This window comes from Castanea sativa, chromosome 8 (assembly GCF_040712315.1).
Source record: "Castanea sativa cultivar Marrone di Chiusa Pesio chromosome 8, ASM4071231v1".
NCBI classification, from domain to species: domain Eukaryota; kingdom Viridiplantae; phylum Streptophyta; class Magnoliopsida; order Fagales; family Fagaceae; genus Castanea; species Castanea sativa.
Window position 1 is genome coordinate 49,046,890 of NC_134020.1, and position 15,552 is coordinate 49,062,441.

Sequence of the window (15,552 nt, forward strand, 5' to 3'; positions counted from 1 at the left end):
GAGTTCCAGCATCAATTGTGTCTGATCGAGACCCAAGATTCACCTCAAAGTTTTGGGAAAGCCTACATAAAGCTTTGGGTACTAATCTTAGCTTTAGCACAACCTTCCACCCACAAACAGATGGACTATCAAAAAGGACTATTCGTACTTTGGAGGATATGTTAAGGGCTTGTGTATTGGATTTCAAAGGAAGTTAGGAAAAGTACTTGTCTTTAGTGGAGTTTTCCTATAATAATAGCTACCACTCTAGTATTGAGATGGCTCCCTATGAGGCTTTGTATGGTAGAAAATGCAAGTCCCCATTGTGTTGGGAAGAGGTTGGTGAGAGAAAATTGTTAGGACCAGAAATCTTCAGATGACATCTGAGAAGATTAATCTGATTCGTAAAAGATTGCAAACAGCACCAAGTCGACAAAAGAGTTATTATGACAACTCGAGGAGGGGAGTGGAATTTGGAGTTAGAGATATGGTATTTTTGAAAGTCGCCCCAATGAAGGGTGTGATGAGATTTGGGAAGAAAGGGAAGTTGAGTCCCAAATTTGTTGGTCCATTTGAGATCCTAAAACACATTGGTAAAGTTGCCTATGAGTTGGCCTTACCGCCTACACTTACAGGAGTGCATAATGTGTTTCATGTTTCCATGTTGAGGAAGTACATCCCAGATCCTTCACATGTTTTGAACTATGAGCCACTCAAGATCAAAAACAACTTGACTTATAAGGAAGTTCCAATCCAAATTCTTGACCGTAAGGATCAAGTGCTACGCTCCAAGACCATATCATTAGTTAAGGTCCTTTGGAAGAATCACACAGTGGAGGAGGCATCTTGGGAGCGAGAAGATGAGATGAAATCAAATTATCCAGAGTTGTTTGTTAATGAAGGTATGTACAATTTCAAGGACGAAATTTTTAAGGGGGGAAGGATGTAACACCCCGTATTTTTTTTTTATACCAATTTAATTATTATACTTAAATTATAAAAGACACCTACAATTAAATGGATTAAATTGATCTGGGCCTAAGATATTAAAAGTGAGATATATACTTTGGAATCCCAAGTGAGGTGACATAAGTATATATATATGGGCCTTGTTAAGCTTTAAAAAAATAATAATTAAATAAATAAAACCTAGCTTTCTTCCTCTTTGGTCACACGTGTATCTCCTTTTGCTTCAGCCGACTATTGAACTCTGATTTCTTCATTGTGGCGTTGAGTTGGAGTCTACAAGTATGATTTTCTAATGCTCTAAATTTAAGAAGTTGAAATAGTCATAGGTAGAAATTGTTATGAACCTAGAATATCTCTATACTAATAGAAAAGAGTGCAGCCTCCATTGTTGACCGAATCAACCATCACCTTTTTGTGATAGGCTAAAACAAGTCCAACGGCATCATGGGAATTATAGGCTACTAGATTGATAGTTAAGACTTCTACATGGCTTCCTATATTGATTGAATAGATATATGTATAATAATTTTTTACTATGAAGATTTAAAGCTTTTAAAAGGGAGTTTTGGCTTCTCTAGCAAACCATGATGATTATTGTAGTAGGAATTGTATATATATAGCCGTATGGTCACCATAGACTTTGAAATTGAACAAATAGAGTAATAGGCTTGGACTTTGTGACTATGTTAAAGGGATAAGGGTGCTTGTGTTAATATGTATTCACACATAGCCTCCATTGTTGACCAAATCAACTATCACCCTTTTATTGTTTTCTAAAACTTGTCCAGCAGCTTTAATGGGGGAATAGGCAACTAGATGAATGAATTAAGGCTTGTACGTGGAAGCCATGTTAGATTGAATATATATATATATAGATAATGTTAGAGTCAATAGATATCCCACTTGGTGTATATATATAATATTAGAGTCAATACCCAGCAGCATCAAGTGAGAATGCTAAGCAACTAGATTAATAAATTAAGGCTATACGTGGCTTCCAATATTAAATTGGATAGTTAAGTGAATAAATAGAGGATTTTGGATATAACAATTTTATCTAGGATAAAACCGTTTAAGCGTGAAAATAGATTTTTAAGTGGGAAATTGTGTATTGATGAACCTATTTTTGGTGTTGCTAGGTTCTAATTCTACAGATTTTTTGTGATTCAAGGGAGGTTGATTTCTTTTGTTTTTGCAACTAAGAGGTAAGTGGTGTTTGCTAATTTTGGGTGTTTTCCCAAAACAGTGTTTGATTATTAAACTATTCTAATCAAATAAATATGTTGATATTATATATAAATTGATACTTTATAAATGCTTGATGTGCACGTTGAATATTCATTTTACGAAAAACATGTGGGACAACCTAAATTTATTTAAACTTATATGTGTGAATATATATTGATATTTTGAGAATTATGAATGGATTATTTATGTGAGCATCTTGAATCCGTTTTGAAAACTTATGGCAAGTCTTGATTAAAAAGCTCAGTATTGTGTTAATCCTTAGTAAGGGACAATCATACTGCAGCTAGTCCTTAGAAAGGGACAGTCCCAGAAAAGAGGACAGTGCATATTTGGTAGCTCCTTAACAAGGGAGTATACTATTGAGGATCCAAAAAGGAAGCTCCTTAGCAAGGGAGTGCACATTTAGGTTCCAAAGGAACCATCCTTAAGAAAGGGTATAAAAAGGAGGTTCCAGTCCCAGAAAAGAGGATAGCACAACCCTGTCAACGGGGCGTAAACGTTGACCACGAGTAAAGCCTAGGAAATTGTGTTTGTGATGGTATCGATATATATATATACTATGATGGCTCACTATATAAAGATTATTATTTCTTTTATATGAAATATTTGATGATAAAATATTGATGAGGTATGAGTAATGAATTGTTTGTAAGAATTATTTTTTAAAGGTTGTTCCCACACCCCAATGTTAGTGAATTCCACTTATTAAGTTATTTCACCCCCCCCCCCTTTATTTCCCCTTACAAATACATTAGATGGATTATTGGAGTTGAGATTCCTGGAAGTCAGCAGTTACAAATTATTTTGTGGACTAAAGATTTTATTTTTACTTTTATGATGTTAAACATTGTACTGGAGAATTTTTTTGAGGATGTTTTAATTTTTGGTGGATTAGAGCTCTAACATTTGTGATAAAATTTTTAGGTTACTGGATTCTTTTATTTAATATTTTTATGGATTTTTCACTTTAAATAAAATTTTATTGCTTATGATTTTTGGGGCGTTACACCACTAAACCAGTACAATATGTGCTACAATGTTATCGATCTATGTACTAAGAACAATAGTATTGGATGTGTTAAATAAACACCGAAAAACCATCTACATTAAATATACCAAATGCCACAAAAATAACATTGTTCTACCATGCCCTTCTACCTGTAGAAGTGTCCTTAAGCACATACTACTTTCTTACTTAGTGTCTGTTTGGGATCCGCTTATTTTACTAAAATTGAAAACTTTTAACTGAAAGTACTATAGATAAAGGTAAAAGTTAGCTGAAATAGTACAGTGAAACCAATAAATAGTATCAAATAGTGCAGTGGAATACATGAATAGTAATAAAAATAAGTTAAATAGTAAAATAAATTGGCAAAAATAATTCATGCCAAACGCACACTTAGTTTTTTATTATATTTTCTTTCTCTCTCCTCGTTAGTTCTTTTTCCCTAGGCTTCCTCTCTCTCCTCTACTTCTATCTTTCTCTCTTTCCTCTACTTGGTGGCGAGTGATTTGTTTTGTTATTTTTAATATGTTATAATGATAATATAAAAATTAAATAAGATGCAAGATGTATTAGTAAATATTACATTAAAAATAAATAAAATAATTTTTTGTGCCTTTTAAAGTAGCATCTTTTTTTTTTGACCCATTGGTTGTGCGTTTTAAAGTGTGCTAGTGCGGGTTTAATCTAAGTAAACAAAATTATCGATGTTGAAACTATCCCACTACCACCAACTTATATTCATCTTTTTGACTTTTCATTGGAAACTACTTGTTACTTTCTTGTAGCAGACTGAAGATACTTTTCAAGACTACAAAAAATAAATTTCTATTATCTTCATCAACAGCTGTAGAAGTTTTCCAGTACCAATGGCGAGAGGATTGACGTTCACTGCAGGACTCACGGCCCTTATCGCTGTTGTACTAGTCCAAGAAACTTGCAGTGATGCTGCTGAGGTTAATGATCATCACTGTCCCCCTTCTTCCTGTGGCAATATCCACAACATAAGCTATCCGTTTCGATTGAAGAGCGATCCAGAAATTTGTGGGGACTCAAGGTATGAACTGTCGTGTGAGAACAATCGAACTACTGTGTTACACTTATTTGCTCGAAAATACCATGTACAGGAAATCAATTACAATAACTACACAATCCGGGTCGTGGACTCAGGTATGTGGAAGGATAATTACTTCTCCTTCCCAGGTTATTCTTTAAATCGCTATAATTTCAGTGATTATCGCTCTGCATATACCACGTATCTGCTGAAGAGGACAGAGTATACCAAACTATCAAGGAGTGTGATTTTGATGAGCTGTGAAAAACCAGTGAATTCTCTATTCTATTTGGACGCTTCTACTTGCAGTATTGACAGTGGAGAGGATTTCAAGAAGAGGCATAGATACTTTAAAGTTGGTCGAACGAATGCAAGCGATGTGGAGGACTCGTGCAAAGTAGAGCAGATGTTCCCGACATCGTGGCCAGGAAATGATGACCCAATATTTAATACTTCCTGTACAGACGTCCACAATGAATTGTTATATGGTTTTGAGCTTTCATGGCTACCATTTAATTGCTTCCTTGATGACGCGAACCTTGTTCACTGCAGTGGTAAATTTTCATGGCACAAAGATATTTGTAAATTATGTGTAAAGTTGCCATTTTCTAATTAAATACTACCTTACGTTTATTGTTGATTTTTAATTTCCTTTTGTACGTTTCTTTCTTTCCGACATGCTAGGTATATTTATTGTAGTTTAACATTATAATGGCTTTGATTTTTAATCTTGAGGTTCCAAACGTTGATGTTATTCTTTTCTTTGTCAAAACAGGGAGCGCGATCAATTTGGGGTTGATAATTTTCGAATGTGAGGTTTCAATTTGTCTAAGCAGACAGATAATCTAGAAATGAGTTGTTGTGCCTAGTGATGACATGCATGTAGAGCAATTATTAACCATGTACTTAATTGCCTACTTGGACAACCGGTTGATCTCATACTCTTCAATAAGAATAAAAAGGGAAATGTTGCTAATGACCTAATGTTGATTTACTATGCCCTGGACTTTCAAGTTATTATGTCACTTATTTCATTGTTTAATTTTTGTTAGAATAAAAAAGAATAACTCGTCTTTCTTGTATATCTTGCAGCTTTTTTGACACAATTAGGGGCTATCATAGGTATGAACCAGTGTCTCTTTCTTTTGATTTACTTTATTTTAATTCTTTTTATCAGATCATTCATTAATGCTCTGTTTGGATTGAAGAAGAATGAGGGGATTAGAATAGGGTCGGTCCAAAATTAGCATATTTTTAGTCAACTCTACTCTACTCTCCTTTACTCCCCCCTCCTTCCCCCCTTAATCCAAACAGGCCATAAGACTTTGAGTTTGAAATGAAAGTGACATTTACATGAAATATACAACACAAATTGTGCTTGATTATTATGATTCATGAATGCAGTTAGTTAACTATAATTTCAACCAAAAATTAGAAGTTAATGATGAGAGCATTTAACTATGGGAACTAATTTGTTTTCTTATAATTATTTTTGTGATGTTTCGGCACAGGGCTACATTTTGCAGCAAAAATTTTGTTGGGGAGTCCATGTGTCATTGCGTTTCTTATATATAAGTGGCGTAGAAGGCATTTATCAATGTGTGACGCAGTTGAAAATTTTTTGCAAAGCCATAATAACCTCATGCCAATTAGGTACTCTTACTCACAAATTAAGAAGATGACTAAATGTTTCAAGGACAAATTGGGTGAAGGAGGTTATGGCTCTGTATATAAAGGAACGCTTCAAAGTGACCATCTGGTAGCTATAAAGATGTTAGGTAAGTCCAAAGGAAACGGTCAAGATTTTATCAATGAAGTTGCCACAATTGGAAGGATTCACCACGAGAATGTGGTGCAACTTATTGGCTACTGTGTTGAGGGACTCAAGCGTGCCCTTATATACGAATTCATGCCTAATGGTTCTCTTGACAAATACATTTTTTCTCAAGAAGGAAATATCCCCTTGAGTATTGAGAAAACATACAATATTTCTCTCGGAGTTGCTCGTGGAATTGAATATTTGCATCGAGGATGTGACATGCAAATTTTGCATTTTGATATCAAGCCCCATAACATTCTTCTTGATGAGAACTTCACTCCAAAAGTGGCAGATTTTGGACTTGCAAAACTTTATCCAATAAATGATAGCATAGTGTCTTTGACTGCTGCAAGAGGAACACTAGGGTATATAGCTCCAGAATTGTTCTATAAAAACATTGGAGGGGTCTCCTATAAAGCTGATGTTTATAGTTTCGGCATGTTATTGCTGGAAACGGCAAGTAAAAGAAAAAACTTGAATGCATTTGCAGAACATTCAAGCCAAATTTACTTCCCAACTTGGGTCTATGGCCAATTTAACGAAGGAAATGACATAGAAATGGAAGATGCCACAGAGGAGGAAAAGAAAACTGTTAAGAAGATGATCATAGTCGCATTATGGTGTATACAAATGAAGCCTAGTGATCGTCCTTCAATGAACAAAGTTGTAGAAATGCTTGAAGGAGAAGTTGAATGCTTACAAATGCCTTCCAAGCCTTTCCTATTATCATCACCAAAGAGGCCAATAGGGGATGTCGAAGACAACTTAAATTCAACTAGCTCATCAATTCAATCAGGTGAATCAAGTCAATTAACTCAAAACTAGTTGATATTTCAATCTGTTGATTTACACGAGAAAGCTAACATTTCCACTAAATGAGAGCAATTAGTGATTTACAAAGATGCTTCATATTTATGTGAAACAAATAATTGTTCCCTTGATTTATTATAGCTCTCTTTTAAGTCTTAACGTATATTGCTGATGTTGTTGTTGTTTTTTTTTTTTTAAAACTTATAAATTATGTCTACTCGTACTTAAAATTAACAAATTAAGGTTCAACTTGATAAAGTATGGAGCTGTACTACAATCTTCACTAGCCATGGGCATATTAAATTGCACCAATCTTCGGCACTCACAGATAATTATTACTATTCACTACCTAGCTTCAGGGCCACTATAATCGAATTATCATTCTGCCAAGTGGCATATTCTATGCAAAAATAATTGAAATATTCTCAAATGTCACATTAGAAATAAAAATAAATTAGATATTGATTTTTTGTTTCATTGGTTCAATGTTTCAAGACTTTTCTAACTAAAAAATAAATATTCTTTGTATCTTTTGGTTCAATATTTCAGACTTTTCATCCCCCATACATACACACAAAACTATTTGCATTTTAATTCACCATTTTCACTTCTTGCACTTCTACCCTTTTATATATATACCTACATATATCCCTTTATGTCATCCCATATTAAACACACATAGACCAAAAATGATGCCATATATCTTCAATCTTTCAACGACACCTACCTAGCTCTAACATTATTGTTTCATCTAATTTTAACCCGTATGAGTTGGCTAAAACCGAGGAAGGGAAGCTTACATTTTATATTGAATGGCAACAAAAATTACGATTTTTATCTTAAGGTTGGACGTTGTGGATTCGTGAATTTTGTAAATGATGTGATTGATTGTGGTTGTTTGAAATGTATATTTTGTTTTAGAATTAAGGAAAATGAGAAAGATACATTCTATATCAACTTTTATTCTATAATAATATTCCTCCAAAGTTGTATTTTTTTTTTCTTGTTCCTTCAATTGAATAATTATAATGGATATGTGTGAAATAGTATTGGATATATAAAGAGAATAAACCAAATAAAAAATAAAAACTTAAGGCCACACTCTTTTGTGTCACAACCTTACCACAACTCTAATGTGGTAGGTTGTGATAAGTGGAGAAAAATGATGGGTTCATGTGAAAGTGACAAGTAACCAATTACAATCTGTTATTTATGATAGTTTTAGAAAATGGTATGGTCTTAAAAATTACTCTCGTAAATAAAAATGGGCTAAACCAAGAGGAGAGAATATATCATTTACCCAAAATTTTAGTTAAAAAAAAAAGTATTTTTCAATAGTTGGTGCTTAAATTCCATGCTCTATATTTTCATGACTTGAACTTATAAAGAAGCTTAGACATAAAAAACCATCAGGAGCCTTAAAATTCATAATTGCTGTCAGATCTTCACCAATGACATGTTTCGGTAACACCAAAATGAATGCCATTTAATTGAATTTTTGGTCAGTTGTTTACAACACTCCAACATGTGCCAAGTAGCATTGTCATCTATCAAGAACTAAGTAGTTCAATTGACACGTCTTAATGTTTTCAACAAAAATGTTTAAAGTTCAAATCTCCTCTAACTCCACAAGTATAAGTGATTGTGGGATGCAAGGGCAAGGGTCAAAGTTCAAGTCTCCAGGAGAGAGCTTCACACACATATACACTTAGATTAGGCTATAGTAAAATTTCTATCTTGTATTAAATAAATAAAAAATCCCCTCTAAGAGCATCAGCAATGGGCTTGCTATATGCCAAATGCAAGGAGAATTTGGTATTTCAAGCCTCATAGTGCTCAACATCTGGGAATGCAAAACCCAAGTATTTCAAATTTTTTTCAATACTGCTACAGTGATATTCTACATGTAGAATTGCACTATAGCACAATTGCAAAAGAAAATATTAATATTTTATCTCTGTGTCTCTCATCTTTGTCTCTCCGGCGCTAAAGCTTCACCAAACCGCAACCCATAGCACAACCAACCCACCTATGGCCCATGGCCACACCGACAGTGACACCCAAAACCCATGGCCAAACCGACGGCGACGCCATCGAGCACGGCCAAACTAACAAATCTAACCCCCATAACCAACAAAAACCCATTGGACCACAACCAACAAAAACCCACCGCCGGAAAAACCCACCCCCGGAGCACAACTAACAAAAACCCACCGAAACACAACAACCAACAAAAACCCACCGGATCACAACCAACAAAAACCCATATCATGAATTCACGATCCACAACTCACGATCCACAACCAAAGCACAGACCCAAGATCCACAACCGAAGCACAAACCGAAGCACAATCAAACCCAAATAAGTAACAGAGAAGTGAGACATGAGAGAGAGAGGAAGTGAGCACAGACCGGAGCACAATAAAACCAAAAAAATATTTTTTATGTTTGCTTCTAGACTTAAAAAATAATATTTTAATAAAATGGTAAAATAATAGAGTTTTGGGATGCTGAATGTGTTGTAAAATGGTATGATATAATGATAACGTAGTTTTTTGAAATGGTAAAATAGAGTAGAATTGGAATTTCGGGATGCTAATGCTCTAAGAGCACTTGCAGCAGTGGAGCTAAATAGCTATATAGCTATTTTAGCTCCACCAAAACACCAAAAAGAAACATGCAGCAGTGGAGCTAAATCTATATTTTTTTAGCTCATTGCTATAGTGCACATCTATAGATAGATGTGCACTGTTCATGAGAGCTAAAAAAAAATTTAATTTTTTATTTTGTGTTCACATTACCTTTTTATTGTGGTGTTTTTATTGTAGTGAGATGTATTATTTTATTGTGGTAGATATATTATTTTATTGTGATGTTTATATTATTTTATTGTGATGTTTATATTATTTTATTGTGTTGAAAGCTCAAATAGATCCACTGCTGCAGCATGTGTGTAGGTAAAATAGATAAAGTAACTTTTGGTGGAGCTAAATTGTTAAATTTTTAGCCCCACTGCTGTGGATGCTCTAACTAACTATAACTACTATCAACCAGAAAATTAAATAAAAATAAACAAAGGCATTGTCACTCGAATCAATGCATCAAAACAACTCAATAAAAAAGTAGATTGGTGATGATAGATCTATTATTATGTGTGTGTACATATATAATTTAATGGTAGGAATCGATACATAATAAATATGATATGCTTTTATGCATATCCCTTCCCATAATTGCAGTACTTTCATATTTTCTTTGGGGGGTGTTGTTTCATTAAGAGCTCATTTGGTACATGTATTTAAACACATGTTTTCAATTTTTAAACATTACACGTATTTCTACAATTTTTCACCCACACGTATTTCTAAAAAATACAAACAACGTTAGTAGAATAACATTACCAAACGGCCCTAAGGCTGTGGAATAATGAGCTTAAATTTTGCTTATATAGATTCCTTAAATTTTCACAACATTTACTATGCATCTATAGTCCGGCATTTTCAAAGTGCTTTGTTTGCTTCCAGCAGCTAAGGAGCTAGAAATGGGAGAAGATTTTAGGGCAATTAAATTTCTGCATGTGGATACATTTTATATAGGTATCCATGATAGGTAAAATCACAAATTGCATCTGGTAAATATAGGAATAAAAAATGACAAAAACTAGAATAACAGAAAGCAACTATTTTTAGAAAGTTCAATTGAAAGTGCTAAAAATTAAAAATTAAAATTAAAAATAAAAGCGCCTACAAAAATAATAATAATAAAAATTAAAACTAACTCAGACTAACATCAAAAAATTATAAAAGCACCCATTATAAGAAAAGTTTACTCATCATTCCTCTACAGAACCCCAACCAAAAGCCACCATCCTATAGAAAAGAGGACAAAAAATAAAAGGGAAATCAGTGCTAAGAAATAAAAGATGCTACATCGTTCGCAGGAAATGGTACATAAGCTGCTACATCGTTGCCAGATCTGCTGCTTCCTCTCTGGAAACTGAAAGCATAAGTAATCGAAGTTCCACCGGCCCAGTTTACATAATTGTCACCACCCAACCACTGCTATAGCAAAGTTATAAACTTTAAAATCTGAATACAAGCCCTCAACATGTAAACCAGCTAGTAAGCACTAGCTAATGCAAATTCAGCAACTAATTGACAGCTGCATCATAGGAAGTAATCGGGTGTTCTCCGTGTTACATCAGGACAGCGATAACAATAATTCGGTGCACTGAAAATGGTCACCACTTTTTGTTCCTGTCACAGGGAATGAACGTTAGCTACACAAACTGACCATCCCTAACAAAGCCTCAAAACAAGGCTGAGTACTTACGTGACCCCAGTTATATCCTTCCATAACCAGCTGATGAGCTCTAGCAATCAGCTTTAAGTTATTAGTATGGTTAAACTGCTCAGACATGTCCTGTAAAAAGTACAAGCAAACAGATCAACAAAGCTTGGCATAATATGATGAACATCTAGAGAGTCAAAGAAAACAAAATTGATGAAACGACTGTGATTTGTAGCCATTGCGCAAGTAACTATGACATTTGACATTTCACAAGTGGGGTGTGAGATGTTTTAGCACTGCATCAAGCAATGATATACACTTTTAACAGTTAGTTTTAAACAAAGTACTTATCAATTTTAAATATTAATATCTCATCCAAAAACTTGGGGAAAACATATTCGGTTCTAGGCCAAATACTAACACCAACTGAATCTAGAAAATGTCTAAATGAAACCTTGTCAAGCATGAACATTAATGAGTTATTCTACCAGCTATTTATTGTTTGATTAACTAACTAACCAACTCCTTCAAACTTCTTGGGCTTGATTTACAAAATCTGCAGACTAAGTAAATATTGGCCAGCATGTGACACCAAGTTAATGTCAATTGTCAACAACAGTGAGCCTCCTGTTAGCCACAAAAATCATAAAGTACTAGCAATTATGCCATAGATCTCCTGCAACTCCGTTAGTTCAAAATGATCTTAAATTATGCTTATATTCAAAGCAATTCGTTTGGATGGATTAACAAAGCATAAAACATTGTTGTGCTCTTAATAGGCAAGAAGTTAAGCTGTACCTGTACAGAGTTAAGGAAACTAACTAATTTTAGCCTGGAAATCTTTTGCAGACATTCCCCAATCCAAAACAGAATACCAAAAAAGAAAGAAATAAGAAAATTAATCTGGTCGTTCCTTCTTCACATGAAAAATCTATGGCCATCTGAAACATAAATGATTCCAAAACAAATCCAAGAATTATCCACTAGTACTCAACTTTGAGTCATACCTCACAAATATGAGGCATAAAAACAGACAAAGTTTTGCTCAAAGCCTCCAACCAATTACATGTCAATCTATAAACCAATCATGTTTATTATTTAAACAAGTCACATAGCTCATTAAACAAACCATGAATAGATATTTCTCGCTTATCAAAATGCAGTTTATTTCTTAGCTGATGGTTTCTAAATTGATGCGTTGTCTTTGAAGGGCTTAAACAACTAGGAAAAGTGTTAGGAATTTAAATTCCATATATCTAAACCAAAAAAGTCAGACATATCAAATGCTCTTATAAGTCACAACCATGGGCTATCGAATAGAAAATTTTGGGTAGCAGGACACTTATTGAAGATTGTTATGAGTAGTTGATTATATAAAATCCATTCATGATGTTTATTTACTAGAAAGACTACAAAGTAACACAGCATGAGATCAGAATCTAAAATACAGTAAGGTTCCAAAGTGTTGGTATATCTGAAACATAATTTTTCATTAACATAGATTCCAAGCAGCAATGCAATTTACATTCTGAGCTTTGTGTTCGTGGTTTTCACCTGGCCAAGAGCCACCACTATGGTAACTCCACCGTGTGTTCTTTGGATCAACACCAGTCAAAGTCCCCCAGTCACGTCCCTCCAGTGCTGGGTAAACAATCTTCAAAGGCAACTCCCCAACCAAGTCCTCCCAGTGCTCCTCAACAAGATCCATTATCACTGTAGCCTGTGCACCTGTGGCTAGACAGCTCAATGTGGTGATGCAATTCCCAAGTAAGAACCACTGGAAGTCCATGCGAGCTGGGCTGACATTGCCAATTAAATACCCTCCTCTCAAGGGCATGAAATCAAACACCCAATCAGGGATAGACTCTGGGATGACATTAAATTTATTGACAGCAGTGTGGGAGTACTCCTCCGTTTTGTACCAGTATATTTTATTTAACTGTGTAAAGTCGAGCCAGTAGTACTGCTGTATGTGAAAGTTGAGAGCTGTGATCCGCTTATCAATTCACTCCACTAATTTCTTATCATCATGCTCTGGTTTCAGCATCTGCCCTGAACATCTTATTGGAAAATAAAAGAGGGCATGGATCTCAATTGGATATCCATATCTTCCCTGTTTCAAAAGTATGCCAAAGTGTTATCATTCAATGGGACTGAAAAGTTAACATCCTTGGATTGAATGGCAGGAAAGTTTCCATTTTGTTTGAGAATTCATACTTATAAATATATTATACAGATACTAACATTATTGAAAATGAGAGACTCGCCATACTCCTGTCAATCATGCTACACCCATCTGCACATAGAAGTGTTGGGAAAGTTTCAAAGCCATCCAAGAGGCGAAGATTGAGTATTAACTTCATTCTCCTCTGCACTTCAGGACGCTCTGCCAGTGCATAATCACTTGTATGCTTGGTATATGCCCTTAGAAGTATAATCCACCAGAACCCTGAATCAACTGGTGCAACTCTTCCAATTGCTCTGCCTCCAAAATCTGCAACACAAATGTCCTTCTGAAGTTGTGTCAAACTGAACCTTGAAACTTGCAGGTATTGCACCTTCTCCAAGAGTATTGTTGTCAGTCTTTTTCTCCCAACCTTGGAATTGGAGGGTCTTTAATAGGAAGTTTTTTACAATCTCAGGTTCTGCAGTTTCTTTCATCAGGCAAGCTAAGCCAGTAGGATCAAAATCTCTCACAAAAACCTGCAAGTTTAGATAATAAATAATATTATGGAACAAATGCAGGTAGACAAATTGGGGATCTTCTCTGCAACGCTTTGTGTGTATAAGAGTATCTTCATTTTACACATTATCTAATAAGGGCCATTAGGATATTAGAATGCAGTAGGTGCAAAGTGTCATGGGACAAGAAGTCCAGATATATTTCGATCATCCAAAAAGGGTCTTGAAAGTCAATCCCACTCCATCACAGACTAGTTCTCTGCTCACACCAACATCAAAAAATGATTCAGGAGGTCGGTCCCTCTAGATAATCAGGTACTTGAAAGTCAGATTTATAGTTCTCCAAAAAGGTTTCCTTAGTTCATTCAGCAGTCCATATTTCCAAAGAAAATTTTATCAGGAAACAAATCAAGCTGCAAATTAACATATTTGATCCCTTAGAATGAATTTACCATAAATACTCTCTCAGTTATGTCATACCTGCTCTACTTCATGAAACATTAGAACTGTGAGAATGGCAAACAAAGTGATAAATTAGCCTCCTTTCCTACGTTTAATACATTATTCTAATTCACAGTGAATTCAACATAATTAAAAGAACCAATCTTTAAGCTTTTATTGAATTTTGATTTTAATCTCCTAATGTATATACTAAGCAACCGTGTACTCAAAGGCTTGTCATGAAGGTTGATGCATTTTTCTCAAAATTCTCTTCTAAGCTCTCTTCTTAATCTCACATTCTTCTTCCTTTTTTTGGAGCATAAATACCCCAATATAAGTCATTTCCCTTTCAAGTCTTTCCACTCCCCACCCAAGTCTGCTATCACGAAAGCCCCACCGGAGATGAATGGAACGGCAATATTGGAAGAAATTTTAGGGACAAGATTAAAAAATACCGAACCTAGAGGATTTGATTTGTAATTTAACATTTTTAACGATTAATCAATGGAAAGAAAGCTCATAAAAGTTGCAAAAATGCCAAATTCAATTGGCACAATACATTGAAAACAGCATAATCCAAGAACAAACAATAAAAGGAATCAATTTTAGCAAATACTAATAATAATGCGTTGCTGGGTCATACATAGAATCAAGATAATGCTTCAAATTCTCAAGAAAACCCAAGAAGTAAAAAAAAAAGTACAGTTCTTGCATTGTACCTGATTGTAGTTCAAAGTGTCAGCAGTTGAATCCACCTCACTGCTCTGTCCATTAGGCACTGAATTGTTGTCCATTAGGTACTTCAAGATTGGGCGGTGAGTCTTCTTGAGATTCTTTGTTTTTCAATAGACATAGTCGTGATCTTCGAAATCTCAGACACGAACACAGACACAAACACGTTCTCAGAAGTCTTTTAAGCTTCTTGCACTTTGGTTAATTAGGCCTCGTTTTATATATATTTACGTAGATGCCATTGTGTTTTCAATCCGATGGATGAGTGGATGCGCAAGGGTATTTTGGGGACGAGGGATTGGGTGACCGTTATGTATGCTCAATTTTGTTATAGTTAATTTATTTTTTGAGAGGGAAATTTTTTTTTTCTCTTTCTTATATATCTTGCAGCATTTTTTGAGCTAATCATCGGTAGTAATCTGTCTCTCTCGTTTGAAGCATGAAAGTAGTTTAACAGTACATAAAATGGTGAGGAACAATTCATATGAAAAATATAATACATATATTGTGGTCAATTATTTCTAG

The 15,552-nt window shown here is 34.7% G+C and overlaps 1 protein-coding gene and 1 pseudogene across 1 annotated transcript; one reads left to right on the plus strand and one right to left on the minus strand.

Moving 5' to 3' along the window:
- The first annotated feature begins 4,068 nt into the window (after nucleotides 1-4,068).
- On the plus strand, nucleotides 4,069-7,027 carry LOC142606478 (LEAF RUST 10 DISEASE-RESISTANCE LOCUS RECEPTOR-LIKE PROTEIN KINASE-like 2.2). Its single transcript, XM_075777821.1, has 4 exons — nucleotides 4,069-4,850; nucleotides 4,938-4,948; nucleotides 5,346-5,375; nucleotides 5,765-7,027. The coding sequence occupies exons 1-4, from the start codon at nucleotides 4,069-4,071 to the stop codon at nucleotides 6,895-6,897; spliced, it is 1,956 nt and encodes a 651-aa protein (XP_075633936.1). The 3' UTR covers nucleotides 6,898-7,027.
- Nucleotides 7,028-12,664: 5,637 nt separating this feature from the next.
- On the minus strand, nucleotides 12,665-15,163 carry LOC142606480 (alkaline/neutral invertase CINV2-like; annotated as a pseudogene).
- Between the last annotated feature and the right edge of the window lie 389 nt (nucleotides 15,164-15,552).

What these genes read in the sequence shown, in the direction of transcription:
- LOC142606478 (XM_075777821.1), top strand. Translation starts at nt 4,069, where the DNA reads ATGGCGAGAGGATTGACGTTCACTGCAGGACTCACGGCCCTTATCGCT. An exon ending in ACAATTAGGGGCTATCATAG is followed by an intron (nt 5,376 to 5,764) that starts GTATGAACCAGT and finishes GTTTCGGCACAG; the next exon opens with GGCTACATTTTGCAGCAAAA.